Here is a 14,681-nt window from a genome sequence, read left to right on the forward strand (position 1 = left end):
ACAGCATGCTCATCTCTGACTTACTTCATTCTCTTCTCTTTGGCTTCTCAGCTTGTCCATCACCCAGGTAACCACTTCTCTGTTGTCGGTTCCTTCCACTGTGGACACCTGAAGTGGTTTCTAATGTCCACTTAGGCCCCTCTTTGGAAGCAGGAGTATCTGGACCCAGAGTTAAGAGGAGCCCGCTCTTGAAGCTCCACCATCCATTGGCCATGGCCAGTCAGTCCCTGTGAGCCTCCATTTCCTCCTTTGTAACAAGCACCCATCCTGCTTCTTCCCCAGGGCCATTGTGTGAGTCAGTGAGGCAGTCCATTCCTCCATTCACCGAGTACCTCTGAGTACCTGCCACGTGCTGAGGTGCAGAGGGTGGAACAGGGAACAGAACAGCCAGCGTCCCTGTTCCCAGGGGCTTCCAGTTCGTAGTAGTAAATGTGCTGATAAACTGCAAAGTGCTATATAAGTCTAACAGAATAAGCAGACCTGACCTTGACCCCCAGGGACCCTTGGGGATGCTCAAAGCTCTCCAGCCCACTTGCTGGGAACCCCCACCATGCCCTAGAGTAGGGGGACTGGCCAGCGACATGCACAGTAACCTGGACAGCAAGTGGAGCCCCTCCTCCCAACCAGACCCAACTAGAGAGTCCTGATTGCATGTGTCTGTTTATGGATTGCAGCTCACTTTAATTAATCGTAAAGGATTAGCCTGATTCTTCTGCTGTACTAGTTTTGTTGTTGTTTTTTTTCTAATGGCTGTTATGTGGTGTTATTTGAAGGCAGCGTGCCATCGACCAAAGCCTGCAAATCTTGTTTATGCCTAGATTGTGTTTGAAATGGTATTCTCCGTAACACGATTTTTAGTTATTGATGACCTCTTTTATAATGATTTAGTCAGCTCCGCTTGAATGATAGTATTGATAACAATATGTGGCCGACAATCTATTTGCAGCAATACTCCAAGAGGCAAAAGAAAAGCAATTTGTGCCCATGTAGAAAATAGGTAAATTTGCCGTTTTTAAGCAAGCATGAAAATGGAGCTTATTAATCCTGATCCAACACCTCTTGCTTCTCCGGTGCTTTCATACAGTCTCTCTTGCATTGTCCTATGGAGAAGGTATTTCCATCCCCACTTTAATCACTAAGACTCACCCAGGCAGGCAAAGGCAAAGCCAGAATCAGAAGGGCCTGTGGGGAAAAGAGAAGATACAGGTCCTTTTGAAGGCATCGTATTCTCCCCGGGCCTCAGCTTCCTCATCTGTAAATGGGGATGTGAACAGCGGGCGGTGCTGGGGGTTCAATGGGAGGGCTCTGCGAAAGTCGCAAGTCGCCTGGTGCCGGGTGTGCAGTAATTGATAAATGGTGCCTCTAACGGAGGACAGGGCTGTTCTCTCTCTCTCTCTCTGCAGATGACCATTCCCGGGTGAGGCTGCTGGTGCTGGATGGCGACCCGCACTCTGACTACATCAACGCCAACTACATTGATGTGAGGGTCTTCACGGGGCTGGGCAGCTGGGGGCTGGGGTTGCTCACGGCAGGCTCAAAAATCTGTGGCTGTCCCCCTGACTCTCCCTGAGAAGGTGGCCTTCCCAGACCATGGCCAGATGGCTCCTCCCTGATTTGTGTAATTAGTGTGTCCCAAGATATTTATCCATCCCGAGCTGCCTACCCTTTCAGGCTGGCTGGAGGGGCCAGCTCTGTGGGGCACAGGACAACTGCCAGTCTTGCTTATTCACCCACAGGTTCTCTTGTATATGCGTCTGTTTATCCAGTCATTCATTCATTTGAAGGTATAGCCATTTAGACAATAAGAATTTAACAAGGCCTCCTGTATAGTGGATGCTCTGGGAACCATAAAGCTAAAAATGCCATGGTCCTACCTTCTAAAACCTTAGTGGGAAGATAAGCTATGCCCATCAATAATTGCAGGGCAAACTAGAAAGTGGTGAGAGTCTTAAGTTCAGACAAAATACTACAGGGGCTCAGAGATGGGAGAGAAAAAAAATTGCTTCTTCCATCAGGAATGCAAAGTGCTTTGCGAATCAAAGCTTCAAGCACAGGTAGACTTGAAAATCAAAGAGGGGGAAGGTGGGCCTCTGGTTAGAGAGAACAGCACAGCCAAGATGTAGCAGCTGGAAGCAAAGATAAGCAGCGGCTCAGTTTGAGAGGAGCAGAGACTACATCATGGGAATAGGGGAAAATAAGGTTGGAGGTAGATCGTAGGTGGTTTGTGATCAGGAAAGGAAGTCCGACTTTATCCAGTAAACAAGAAGAAGCTATTGAAAGACTTGATCAAGAAAGTGACCAATTCAGAGCTGAGCTTCGGGATGACTTACCCATCACCAGGGGCAAGAGAGACACTGCAGGGAGGACAGTCTGGGATTAGGACACTGGAATATTGACCTAGAAGGGACTCAAGTCTGATGAGGGAGCCAGATTAGAAAAGAAACCCTCACAGAGCAGGACCTGTGGAGGCATAAAGGAAAATCAAAGCCTAGAGGTTAAGGGGGTGGGTCATCAGGGAAGACTTCCTGGAGGAGGAGACACAGTACTGCCTTAGTCAGCAAGAGTCAGCCAGGCAGGAAGGGTTGATAGCAACCTAAGAATTATCACCTCTTATGTATCAGCATTACCTTAACTAGTACCACAACCTCACAAAATAAGTGCTGTTACTACCCATTTCCAGGTGAGTAGGCTGAGGCCTTCTAGCTCATGTAACTTCCCCAGGATCACACTGCTAGGAGCTGAGGGAGTAGGAGTCAGAATCAGGGGTGCCTCCCCCACCAGGCACTATGGGCTTTAATAACAACAAAGCAATGACAAGAGCCGGTGACTCCAAATGAGTCGCTCTTGAGCCCTATGATGGCAGTTTTAAATGAGCCAGTTTATAGGAACCTCTCAGTAGCCCTCCAAGGTAGCCATCGCCCCCATTCTCCAGATAGAGAATCTGAGATTGCCAAGCTTGTCTCAGGCAAGGTGGCTGGTCAGTGGCAGAGCCAGGCAAGGAAGCAGACTCGGATGCTCTCTGGACTAGATGCCCTCCTGCACGTGCTGAACCAGACTGAGTTCATTCCTTCCATTTCCCCTGGACCTTGTCTGTACTGGAATGTACATGGTAGCCTTGAGGGCCATCGCCCACCTGGGGTCTGCTGGCCCAAGTTGCAACATCTGGCATTTGTCATCTGAGTGGTAACCTGCAGAAGAAATCATTTTTCTAGGCAGACACTCAGTCCAAAGTTCAGTGAGCATCTGACTACAGTCAGAGCCCAGATGCGCTTTGGTACATTATGGGCAACAAATGAAATTGCTGTGAATGCGAGTGAATCTCTGTAGCATCCACAGTAGTAACACCTCCCACTTCTACCAGGTCCTATCATTACACTGCGTTCTGCAAGCCCACAGGAAAAGGGGTCAAGGGTGAGAGTCTTGCTCAAGGTCACACAGCTAAATCCAGTTCTCTGCTCCCCACAGCCTTCTCTCTCTCTCTCTCTAAGGAGTAGATTGTGCAGACCAACCAGACAACCTCTGCCAGGTGCTGCCTTAATATGCCGGGCTCTGTGCTGGTTCTCATGGTTAAAGTCAAGGGCTCACAAGACCCAAGTGATGAATTCAGTCCTTGTGGGGCCTCTTGAATCCAGGCAGTTCTGCTTACTAGCTTTATGATCTTGGGTAAATTATATACTTGTTCTGATATCTGTAAAATGGGATGGTAATGCCACCCCACAAGAATGTGCTACCTGATGTAAGGTGTCTTATCTATCAGGGTTCCACTGGAATACAAAGGCTCATTCAGAGGAATTAACCCAGGAGAGGTGAATATGGGTGGAACAGGATTGAGGGAAACCAACAGGGTGTGGTATAGTGTCCCCAGGGTGGAGAACAGCAGGGTGCTCCAGGCCTAGAGAGAGAAGAGAGAAGCTGCAAGGAGATGGCCCCCAATAGGAGCTGCAGCATTTGATAGAGAGGCAAAGCCAGCCCATGGTGACCTGGTAGGGAGAGCACTGAAAAAACATACATCCCCAAGCTCCCCGTGGCCTCTGAACTCCTCTCTGCTCTTCAGTGACCAAACCCAACCCAAACCAGAAGGCATGGAAGCTGATGGTCTGGTTTATGGAGGTCAACCTCACACAGCACAGAGCAGAGTGCAAGGGAAGAAAGAAATGGTTGAACAGAGAGAACACCAAGCACAAGTGCCTCCCAGCACAGTGTTACCAACATGGGCCACAGGGTGGGGGAATACCACTAATTGTCAACCTACTGTGGGCAGTCCAGCAAGAATACTCTAGACACCCATCTAGTACGCCTGGTCTTCACCCCGGCCAAAGGCTTCCTAGCTCTCCAAAGACCTTAATGCCTGCGCTAGAATCATTTATCCACAATCGGATCTTGATGATCCATTAAAACACCTCCATTTGGATAATGAGCTGAGTGGGGCCAGCTCACTCGGTGTCTCCGGAGGCTATGGTTCTGCCACTGCCTGAACCACCTGCTGGCGGGGTTGTTCATGCACCTGAGAATGTATTGGCCACTTGAATCTGTTATAAATTACCAGTCTGGAAATAAACACCGTATCTGGGTCCCCAGTAAGTAACAGATGCATGAGTGCAGAGTGAGATGAATGTATTTTGGACGCAAGCCTCCTTCCCATTGCTCACGGACAGATGCAGGCAGGCCCGCTGCTGGTTGGCAGCCCATCTGCGTGCTGCTTAGGTGGGACTCAAATGAACTCAGAGTTCTTTTAAGGTTAGAAAGTTTTCTGCACCAGCTCGTAGCAAGTCCCTGGAGGAACCCCAATTAAGCAGTTCATTTCCTATTACCAACGCTGCTGAGGAGTCTTGCTCGTGGTTAGAATATTTTCTCTTTGGGGACTGTATGGGTTCTTAGAGGCCAGGCAGCATCTCTTCACTCGGACGCAGCATCAGAACAGGCGCACAGCATGCATGAATGCATGTGTGTAAACAAAGACCATTATGCCCTTTGGTGATTAGTGCTCTGAAGAAAAATAAATAAATAACCCAGAGAAAGCAGAAAGAGTCTGACAGGATGGTCAGGGAAGGATTCTCTGGGGAGGTGACTAACACCCAGTTAGTCCCCTAAACTATGAAACCACCCAGTATTTGGGGACAGACTTAGCAGGCACTGGGAATGGCCATGGCTGAGGCCTCTAGACAGAAACGTGATTGTTTCTGAAGAACGGCAAGACAGCCAGTGCGCCATAGGGAGGGTGGCAGGAAAACTGAGACTCGTACCGAAGGGGCGAAAGGGGAATAACAGCAATGTCGAGATGCCCAAGCTCTGCTTACGGGGCCAGTCCAACTGCCACCACCTCAGAGAATACATTTCTGGCCCCGTTGGCTGAGTCAGCTCCCCGTGGGGACCCCACAGAGCCCGCATCCATCTGGCTCACTTTGGTATTTCCAGTGCCTTGTACATAGTAGTAGGTGCTGGACTAATTCCTCTTAATTGAATATTGAATGACTGAGAGAACAAACGAATGGACAAACTAGTGAGCCCAAACCGTCTAATCCCACAATTGAAATGTGAATTTCTTACTCAGAATTCAGTCCCATTGACTTTCAGGCACATTAAAATCTTCAAAATTAGTTTCCTCCAGAGGGTCTTTTGTCTTCTGTGCTTTAGGGAGTGGCCCAACCTCACCTTGAAGACATATTCATGCCCATATGCCACCAACCAGCCTTTGCTGAAAACTGCACCTGGACCTGGGTGACCTGTCTCGTGGCCTGGAGGGAGCAAAGCACAAAAAAACATAGTGCAGTGCATGTTGTAAATGTGCTGATACAAAGCCCTGCAGGACCACTCAGGAGAACGGAGGTCCCATTTGAAGTGCAGTATGGGAAGCTGGGACACAGGCACTTGGGGCTGTGGAAGGGGACAGAGAGGGACAACTGGAAATGAGGCTGGGGACAAGGATGGAGAGGGATTATTGGCCCCAGGTTAAGCATTCAGACATCACTATGCAGGCAGTGGGAAGCCATTGCAGTTTTTATGCGGGGAAGTAATGTAATCCGATGTGCGCTGGGAAGTTCCCTCTGGCTGGAAGCAGATGAGCTATGGGACCAGACTGGAGGCGGGGAGGCCAGCAAGAGGCTGGTGCCATGGCCCGCGTCAGGGAGGATGGGGACTGTAGGAAGTGAGGATGGGATGACACAAGAGTGGGCTTGAGAACCCACATCTTTCCCTGCTCGCAGGTACTATGTTTTGTTCCCAAACCCGCTCAGGAAAACTCCTAGAGTCTAGAGTTGAGCCTGGGAAACCCTGTCCATCTTGACTTGGAGGGGCAGATAGCTCTTCATGCCTCTCACCTGCCTCTCTACTTCTCATGTCTCAGAGAAGGGCTCAGTTACTGCAGTGTTAGAGCAGGAGAACAGGGAGGGAAGGGCCGCCACCATCTCAGGACCTTCCAGGTGGCCAGCACAGACTTCTGGTGGTGACAGGCACTCAATAAATGTTTGCCAGATATACAATAAAATGGCAGCAATAACAAAGACATATGTTAAATCATAGAATAGTGCCTGGCATATAGGAACTATTGTACATGAAGTCATTTAATGGGAACAGCAACATTATAATGTAAATAGTAGTATCCCATTTAACAGCAAAAAATCAACTGAGGCACAAGGAAGTTAAGTAATTTGCCTCAGACCACGCATCCTGTAAGGGACACAGGCAAGATTCAAACCCAGGCAGCCAGGTCCCACGTCGGTGCACATAACCATCATACTTTGCTGTCTTTCTAATTGGCCTGGCAATAGCTTGTTCATTGGCCGTTGCTCTGAGTTTCACACTGTACTGGGCTCCCTGTAAAACATTTTTAAAACTTAAGAGGCAGCAGTTGTCCTCAAGAAGCTGATAACTTCACTAAGAGGCTAGAATCATGCAGAGTTTGGATGGAGCTGTGGATTTCTAGTGGTTAGTCCAACATTTTGGGGCATGACATTGGTCTTGGGTCGGTACTGACAGTCAACCCAAACATGACCAGTAACTAGAAGGTATCAGGTAAATATTTATGGAACCAAGTGGAAGACAGTCAGAGAAATGCAGAGCACTCAGAAACTAGACTTTGAATCAGAAAGCAGATCCAGGACTTCAAAGATGCCATGTCTATTTTACCATAAACCATACAGATGGTGAGTCTGGCTCAGTTTCTAAAGAAGGGGGCCTTGAAGCCGCTCATCCACCTCAGTGGGAGAGAAAGGCTGATCACCAACAATTGAGACAGAAATAGGTGTTCATCAAACTGTAGGGCTTATTTTCTCCTGAGGTGGTGAATCATAAGGGTGAACCATCAACAACCTCTCCACCAACAGACTCCATAATCAGCATCTGTATTTTTTTTAATGTATTCATTCACTCATTTATTCATTCAGTGATTGCTAAGTAAGTTCAATGTTACATACTAAAGGCCCGTCTGGCTCCAGAACTTGAACTTCTACCCGATGTGATACACTTCCTCTCTGTAGTAAGAGAGGGGGCCCTCCATGTGTGCCATGTCCAGGCAGAAGAGAAAGTCATCTTCACCCTCTTCCCCAACTCTAAGGATTGTGGGGCACCAGGGAACCCCGCAGCAGAGCACAGCAGGGTCTGCTGAAACGCTCTGTGACGTACAGGGAAATCAGAACCTGGCTGATTCTCGGAATTAGAAAGTGGCTTTATCCATCTTGAGGTCACACCTATGCGGGGTCCACCCCAATGAACAGGTCATCAGTTCCAAGCCCAGCCATGTCGCACAGAGAGGCAGTGGAACGTCCATCCCAAAGTTCTTTTCCAAGCTGTCACTAATGCAAGAAGCCAACAACGCAATTATTTCCTTCTCTCAGGTGCCCCACAGGGCCTTTTACAGTGCTCTGCATATAATCATGGCTTAGGAATGAATTTTTGGTGGTTGATGCCCCACAGAAACCCAAAAATTTCTTTCCTACCTTTTTCTGGGTGCATGGATGCAAGTGATGCCCACTCAATTTTTGCTGCTTTTCCGCTGGCTCCAAGGCAAGCCCATGTGGGTACCTCTCAAATATAGTAATAGAGTGATAGCTAACATTTAGTGATTTACTAAGCACTTTGTATGCATTACCTTATTTAATCTTTGACACTTCTAGAAATGTCCCAGGTTATTCCCATTTTGCCTATGAGGAAGCCATGTCTTAGAAAGGATAATCATTGGTCTTATGCTGTTTGCATGCTTTGACAAGAGGCCTTTCACTGTGCTTTTCTCTGTTATCCAGGGATACCATCGACCTCGGCACTACATTGCAACTCAAGGTAAGTGCCCTCCTTTCCCTCTAAAGGGCCCTTGCCCTTCACTGGAGAAGAGAGATGAGCTTCTGCCCTCAAAAAAGTCATGTAGGAGTCTCGCTGGGGCACCTCCAGAGGTCTTGAGATTGCTCATTGTTTTTTGGGGGAAGTAAGGGGGTTAGAAGTTCAGCTACAATAGGGAGGGACATGAGTAAGAGAGGGAGGAGTTGTGACTAGGAAATGGTCAGGCAGGACAGACCTAAGCAGCAGCCTCAGGCGTGTGCCCCCAGAATCCACCGTCCCGAAGTGGAACTGATGGTGCCTTATCTCCCTGGCGCATGTGTGCCAAGACGAGAGCAGCAGCCAGGTGTCTTAGAGAGCAACCTGGCAGTATGTAATCAGAAGGCTGAAAAATGACCATTCCTCTCAAGCCCTTCTGGGAGGAAATCCTGTGGATAATTATATGTGTGGATAGTGACATATATAAATGACACTCTTCACAGTGTTATCTACAATAGGAAAAAGAAGTGAAAAATCTTAAGTGCCCAACAACTGGTAGATCGGTTAACATGTGATATTTCCCTATTATGGAAAATTATGCAGCTATGAAAAATATCATGCTTGGAAAGAATTTTTAAGGGCATACAATAGATACAATGCTCTTATAGTAAATACATATACAGATACATGTATATGTGTATATATAGAAAAATGACATTCAAATTTTTATATCAAATACACATATTACTCTTGTAATTTTAAAAATGATAAAGGTCCGAGATGTCGAAAGAGGGATTTCTAAGAAAATTGCTTTGAATTCTCAGGTCCCATCTCCCCTCATTTCTTGTCTACTTTGTTCCCCTGTCTGCCTGAGCTCTAGACAAATGCTCAAATTTGGGTGTCTTCTCTCTGTGCGCTCAGCGTTGGGCCCCTGGCAGCTCTCTGACCTCCCGCCCTCCATACCCCAATTTCCTTCCTGTCTCATTGAGGTTCTGGAGCCCCAAACTTATAAAATCTCCCCTAAGCTGTATTATTAACCCATACCACAGTCTAGATAAGGGGGGGGTTTGGGGGAAAGCGGCTGGTAGGAAGGGTTGAGCAGGAGGATGAGCGAGGGAAGAGGAGAGAAGCTGGCGAGTTTGGAATGTGACTCTTCTTACCCACACTCTGACCTCCCAGGCCTCAGGCCTCCGTCGCAGCTACTTGGATGTCCCAGCAAGGATCCCCCATCCTCGCTGTCACTCAGCTATGTGAAGCTGGGACGGAGCAGCCACACAGGATGGCCTCCTGGCTGCTTGCTGACACGTGCAGTCTTTGACCCTGCCGTCTCCATCTCTGTTGGCAGGTCCAATGCAGGAGACCGTAAAGGACTTTTGGAGAATGATCTGGCAGGAGAACTCGGCCAGCATCGTCATGGTCACCAACCTCGTGGAAGTGGGCAGGGTAAGCCCCTCCTGCGGTTACCTGGATAGAGGATGCAGGTGTCCCACACCTGAGCATGTCTCTGTTCACGTATTGTACCAAGGGCTTCCTGTCCAGTATTTCACCCTCACAGCCACCTATGAGGGAGAAATCCTCACTTCTGTTTCATATTCAAGGGATGTCCTCTCCTTTCAGACCCCCCCATTCCTTTCTCCACCCCCACTCTCTGTTGATGACGTCATCTCATATAGCTGGAGGAAATGTAAGCCATCAGACGTGAACTACCACATCTTCACGCCACAAAGCTTGTATCTACTTGTGTCTATAACCATCTCATTCTTCCCCTCTGTTATCAAGCTGAACCATAAAAATAACTGTTTCCATTGACCCAAGTGGTAGAATATTGGCTGATTCTTTGACTCAGCCTAATACGATAGAAGAAGTGACTCTTGTCCTTTCAAAGGCAACCTCAGAGCCTTGAATCATGGATTCTGCTCAAGAATTCTCTCATGTCCCCCTCGCTTGAAAAATAATTCTCTTTCTGATTGCTAGATGTTTGCAAGCAAACATCTTGAGTACCTTCCTCCTTAAAAATACAAGACAGGTGAACAAAAATGATTCTCTTGTCTCTACTTTTCTGCCAAACTCTAAAGACCTGCATGCAGGCTCTGTTTCTGGTTCTCTTCCGCCCACTACAGCGTAGCTCCTCCCACCATCCCACCACAGTGATGATGTCAATATCGCCAACATCCTCCATGTGGACAAATCCAGCAGCCACTTTCTCTTCTCATTGTACTCGACCACTCAGCAGCATTCAACCCTTTGTCCCCTGACCTCTAAAACCTCCGCCTTCTTCAGGGTTCAGACCGTGGTCTGCCATTCTGGTCTATCTCAAGTTTTTCTTGGGTGGTCCTCAGCTCCTCCTAGGGCTTAGAAATGGGAGTGCTATGCCCAGCTTGCTGTTGCCTACTTAGTAAACTGTGGCACGTGCGTGGGTGGGCTGCTGGGGTCACAGGCAGGGTGCGCGCACACTAGAATGAAGAGGGACTCTCTTCTTATGGGCTAACTAGAGTGGGCAGATAAGTTTTTGCTCTGGCTAGAACCAGATAATTCATTAAAATAGAATCCTGGCCTCTGAGATCATGGGAAAGGGAGATCTCGGCTGTGAGTCATAATCCAGTAAAGGGCTGTGGACATTTCATGTCCTCATAGGAATTCAGAGCCAGAAGAGACTTGACCCTTGAACCCACTCTTGTCCAGTCCATTCCCCAGTTTTACAGATGAAGAAACAGATCCAAAGAGGTAGAGTAACTACCCTGAAGTCACCCACCCAGAACCCGTTCAGGGCCTACAACTCTCAGGTCTCATTCGAGTGCCCGTGGGGTCTCCACCCAGGACTGCTCCCCAGGGACTGAGGCCCAGACTATGGTTACTGTGGACAAAAAGCCATCCCAGGATTTAAGAATCCAGAGGCAAATTCCAGCCTGTTCTGTAATGTATCCCACATCAAAGACCAGTTCCCTGGATGGGTAGACCATGAATCCAATTTGAATTTGGGAAGGGGACAGAAGAGCCATCTCTTAATGGGACTCCTGCTTGGAGCCAAGCACTGCACCAGGCCCTATCATGCATTAACTTTATTTCTTCTCACAATTGTACAAGACAGTGTTCCTGGTAATTATTCAGATGCCCTGGCTTTGCATCCTGGCTTCACCCCTTCCTGTTGACCTTAGGCCATTTTCTTAGCTTCCCGGTACTTCTGATTACTCATCTGTAAAATGGGGATAATAATATCTACATGGTTCTAGTAATAAGTAGTTAAAATAATACATGTAAAGTATTTGTAGGAGACAGTGTTAGACATAGTAAGCACTCCATAAGTATAGCGGTCATCATTAATAGGAGCTGAGGCTCAAAGAGGTTTCAGCACTTTCTGGAAGCTGCACAGCTGCTGAGTGTTTGAGTCATGCAGTCCACCCATGTGCCTCCAAAGCCTGTTGCACTCCACCAGCGTTTCCCTAAGTGGGTTCCACGGGATGCTAGTCTGCAGGATGCTTAGTGAGAAGAGGGTTCCATGGTTAAATACGTTTGGGAAATGCTGTGTACTCTTTGCCCCTTTTGGAAAGTCAAAAAGAAAACAAAACAAAACATTAGCAGTAGCACATTAAGCCAGCTGAGTAGTCCTGTAGTAAAACAACCTGTTTAACTTTGTTTAATCCAGCATTTCCCAAACTCATTTGACCACAAAGCCTTTTTTGTTTTTGTTTTCTTGTTCTTTACCTAACACCTATTAGCACCCAGCGGAACACACTGTGGGAAATGCCACTCTAGGCCGCGCGGCGTCCCCCGGAATGGTAATGCTTTTGTTCTTTTAAGGGGAAAACCATGATCTCTTGTTCCTCCTGTGGAGTGTGACTGAGAGTCAAATGGGGGAATGGCTTGTTTAGAGCGTCAGCACCTGCTGCCCGGTCAGAGAACAGCGGCAGAGTCTTCCCCTTGAGCCCGGCACTTTCCATACTTTCCCCAACTGAGAGCCTTCTCCTTCTCTCCTTCCAGCCCCCAATGACCAGATCTTAACACTAATGCCCCCCTCCCCACCACTTCCGCTTTCCCCTCCTCACCGTTTCCCACCTTTTATTCTCATCTCTGCACTGCTGATATCAGCTGCCCCAGCCTGATATACCACTCAGCCAAAGGTAGAAAACCGGCCACATGACCTTGGAGAAGCCACCAAACCCTCCAAACTTGAGCATTATTTTCATCTGTAATATGGGGAGACCACCACCCACCTATCTCACCTAGATCTATTATTTGATAATGGATTTGAAAATTTTAAGGAGCTCCGCAAAAGAAGGTACTACCATTACTCCTAATGGCTCCAACTCCTGGGAGTGAGCTGGGCCTGCGCACTTTCTGATCCCTGGCCAGCTGAGAACCCCTTGGACTGAAATGCCACCAAAGTCACCCTTGGGTTTATTTGAACGGGAAACCCAGATGATGCAGCTGCTCACACTCAGCCACCTGCTCATGTGTCCTTGTTTCTGTCCTTTCTTACAGGTGAAGTGTGTGCGATACTGGCCAGACGACACAGAGGTCTACGGAGACATTAAAGTCACCCTGATTGAAACAGAGCCCCTGGCAGAATACGTCATACGCACCTTCACAGTCCAGAAGGTAAGCGTCACTGTGGCTGTGGGCAGCCTCTCCACTCAGCAAGCCAGGCGGTCTGTCCATTCAGGACACACAGCGAGCAAGGTCCACTTTGTTGCCCGTCCTGTGACTGACAGATCAGCAATCAAGTTAGATGTGGCTCCTTCTCCAAAGGATCTCATCTCCAACAAAAGGGATGAACAGAATTCAACAAATACATGGAATAATACACATGGTGATAAAAGCCACGAAAGAAACATGCCCCTAGTGAAGACAGAGGTGGTCAGGGAGGGCATCCTGGAGGAGGAGGCATCTAGACAAACAATGAGGGGCAAATTTTTCAGCATGTTCTAGGCCTGTGGTTCTCAACTTGGGGTGATTTTGTCCCACAGGAGACCTTTGGCAATTTTTAGTTGTCAAAACGGATGAAGGAGAGGTGCTACTGGCATCTCTCTGGTAAAGGGCAGAGGTGCTGATAAACATCCTACAATGCATAGGACAGCCTGGCCCGAAACAACAGGAAACTATCCAGCCCAAAATGTCAGCAGTGTTGGGACTGAGAAATGCTGGTCCAAGCACGGAAAGGAGGCCAGGTGGCAGGAGCCTGAGATCAAGAAAGAGATTTGCAAATGATTATCCTCATATTTATAATTCAATTATTACAGAACCATTGTTATTATATCATTACTATTGTATTATAATGATAGCTAATATTTACTGAGCATTTACTAAACCAGGTGCTTTTCTAACTGCTTTACATAAATTAACTCATTTAATCCTCCTAACAACCCCCTGAGGTAGGTACAATTATTACTTTCATTCTATAGATGAAAAATTAGGCACAGAGCATTTAAGTTAGTTATCCAAAGCCGCCCAGCTGCAAGGTGGCTGGACCAGGATTCACATGTGGTGAGCCCCTGACTTGAAGTTCATTATCACATCCACTCCACCCTAGTTGCCACTTTCTACCAGCAGCAGTGTTCATGGACGGAGTGGCCACAGGCCTGAGGACGTAGAGCACTTAAGTGTTTTGAGAACTGTGACCTTGGGGTTTGGCAAGTCCTCGTGAGGCCCTAAGCGGGCCCTTGCACAGTGCCGGTCCTGTGTGCACAGTTGAGCGCTGGACATACCGTTTGCTCCCTGCAGCGCCCCCACCGGAGGGAGGACCTCAGCTACATCAATGTGGTCTTAGATCAGGTTCCTTAGAAGCAGAGCCGGAGACAAGGATTCAGATGCACATGGTTTATCAAGGGACCATTCTAGAGAGAAACTTGGAAAAGAGGAAGGGAAGCAGAAGAGAGAAAGGGAAGCCTGGCCTTGGCCTGATTCACAGGGGCCTCAGAACATAAACCACGCCATAGAGTTGGCCCCTTGCCTCAGTCATGCGCTGAGGGGTAACCTTCAGGGTGAGCCGGCTCCTGTCAGCTAAGGGTACTTCCCCAGAAAGGGGGGCACCTGTGAATCACTAGCCGCCAACATTCCTCAGCTGAGCCTGGAGCACAGCCCACAGAGAGGATCCAGGTGGCACGCCCATCTCGTCTACCGCACGGTAACTGGGATGTGATGGCCCATCTTGGCACCAGGCCCTAGTCAGGGGGACCTCAGGGAATTGCAGGCGCCCCAGCAGGTGGAGTCCTTCCTTGGGCTGTGTTTTGGTTTTTCTTTCAATCACAAGGGACGATATTATCCCTAGGAAGACCCAGGTCTCAGAGGAGTGAGTCAGCCAGGCCCTCCGCTGTACTCAGGCAGGCACTCAGCTCAGCGAGCACTGCCTGGGTGATTAGCTCAAAATCGGTTCCTGACCTGGGGACCCAGAAATCAAGAGGACATGGTGCCTGCCCTTAAAGAGTACACAGTCCCAT

The 14,681-nt window shown here is 48.3% G+C and overlaps 1 protein-coding gene across 1 annotated transcript in view; it reads left to right on the forward strand.

Annotated features, from left to right (window-relative positions):
• PTPRT (protein tyrosine phosphatase receptor type T) overlaps positions 1–14,681 on the forward strand; it is a 668,669-nt gene that overhangs the window by 624,385 nt on the left and 29,603 nt on the right. The window contains exons 20-24 of the mRNA XM_054574063.1: positions 1,404–1,480; positions 8,238–8,274; positions 9,593–9,690; positions 11,964–12,023; positions 12,727–12,843. Of these exons, the coding sequence (XP_054430038.1) occupies positions 1,404–1,480; positions 8,238–8,274; positions 9,593–9,690; positions 11,964–12,023; positions 12,727–12,843 (389 nt within the window). The remainder of the gene's footprint in view (positions 1–1,403; positions 1,481–8,237; positions 8,275–9,592; positions 9,691–11,963; positions 12,024–12,726; positions 12,844–14,681) is intronic.

This window comes from Pteronotus mesoamericanus, unplaced genomic scaffold, assembly GCF_021234165.1.
Source record: "Pteronotus mesoamericanus isolate MK-2021 breed Mesoamerican mustached bat unplaced genomic scaffold, CSHL_Meso_final contig_25, whole genome shotgun sequence".
Lineage (NCBI taxonomy): Eukaryota > Metazoa > Chordata > Mammalia > Chiroptera > Mormoopidae > Pteronotus > Pteronotus mesoamericanus.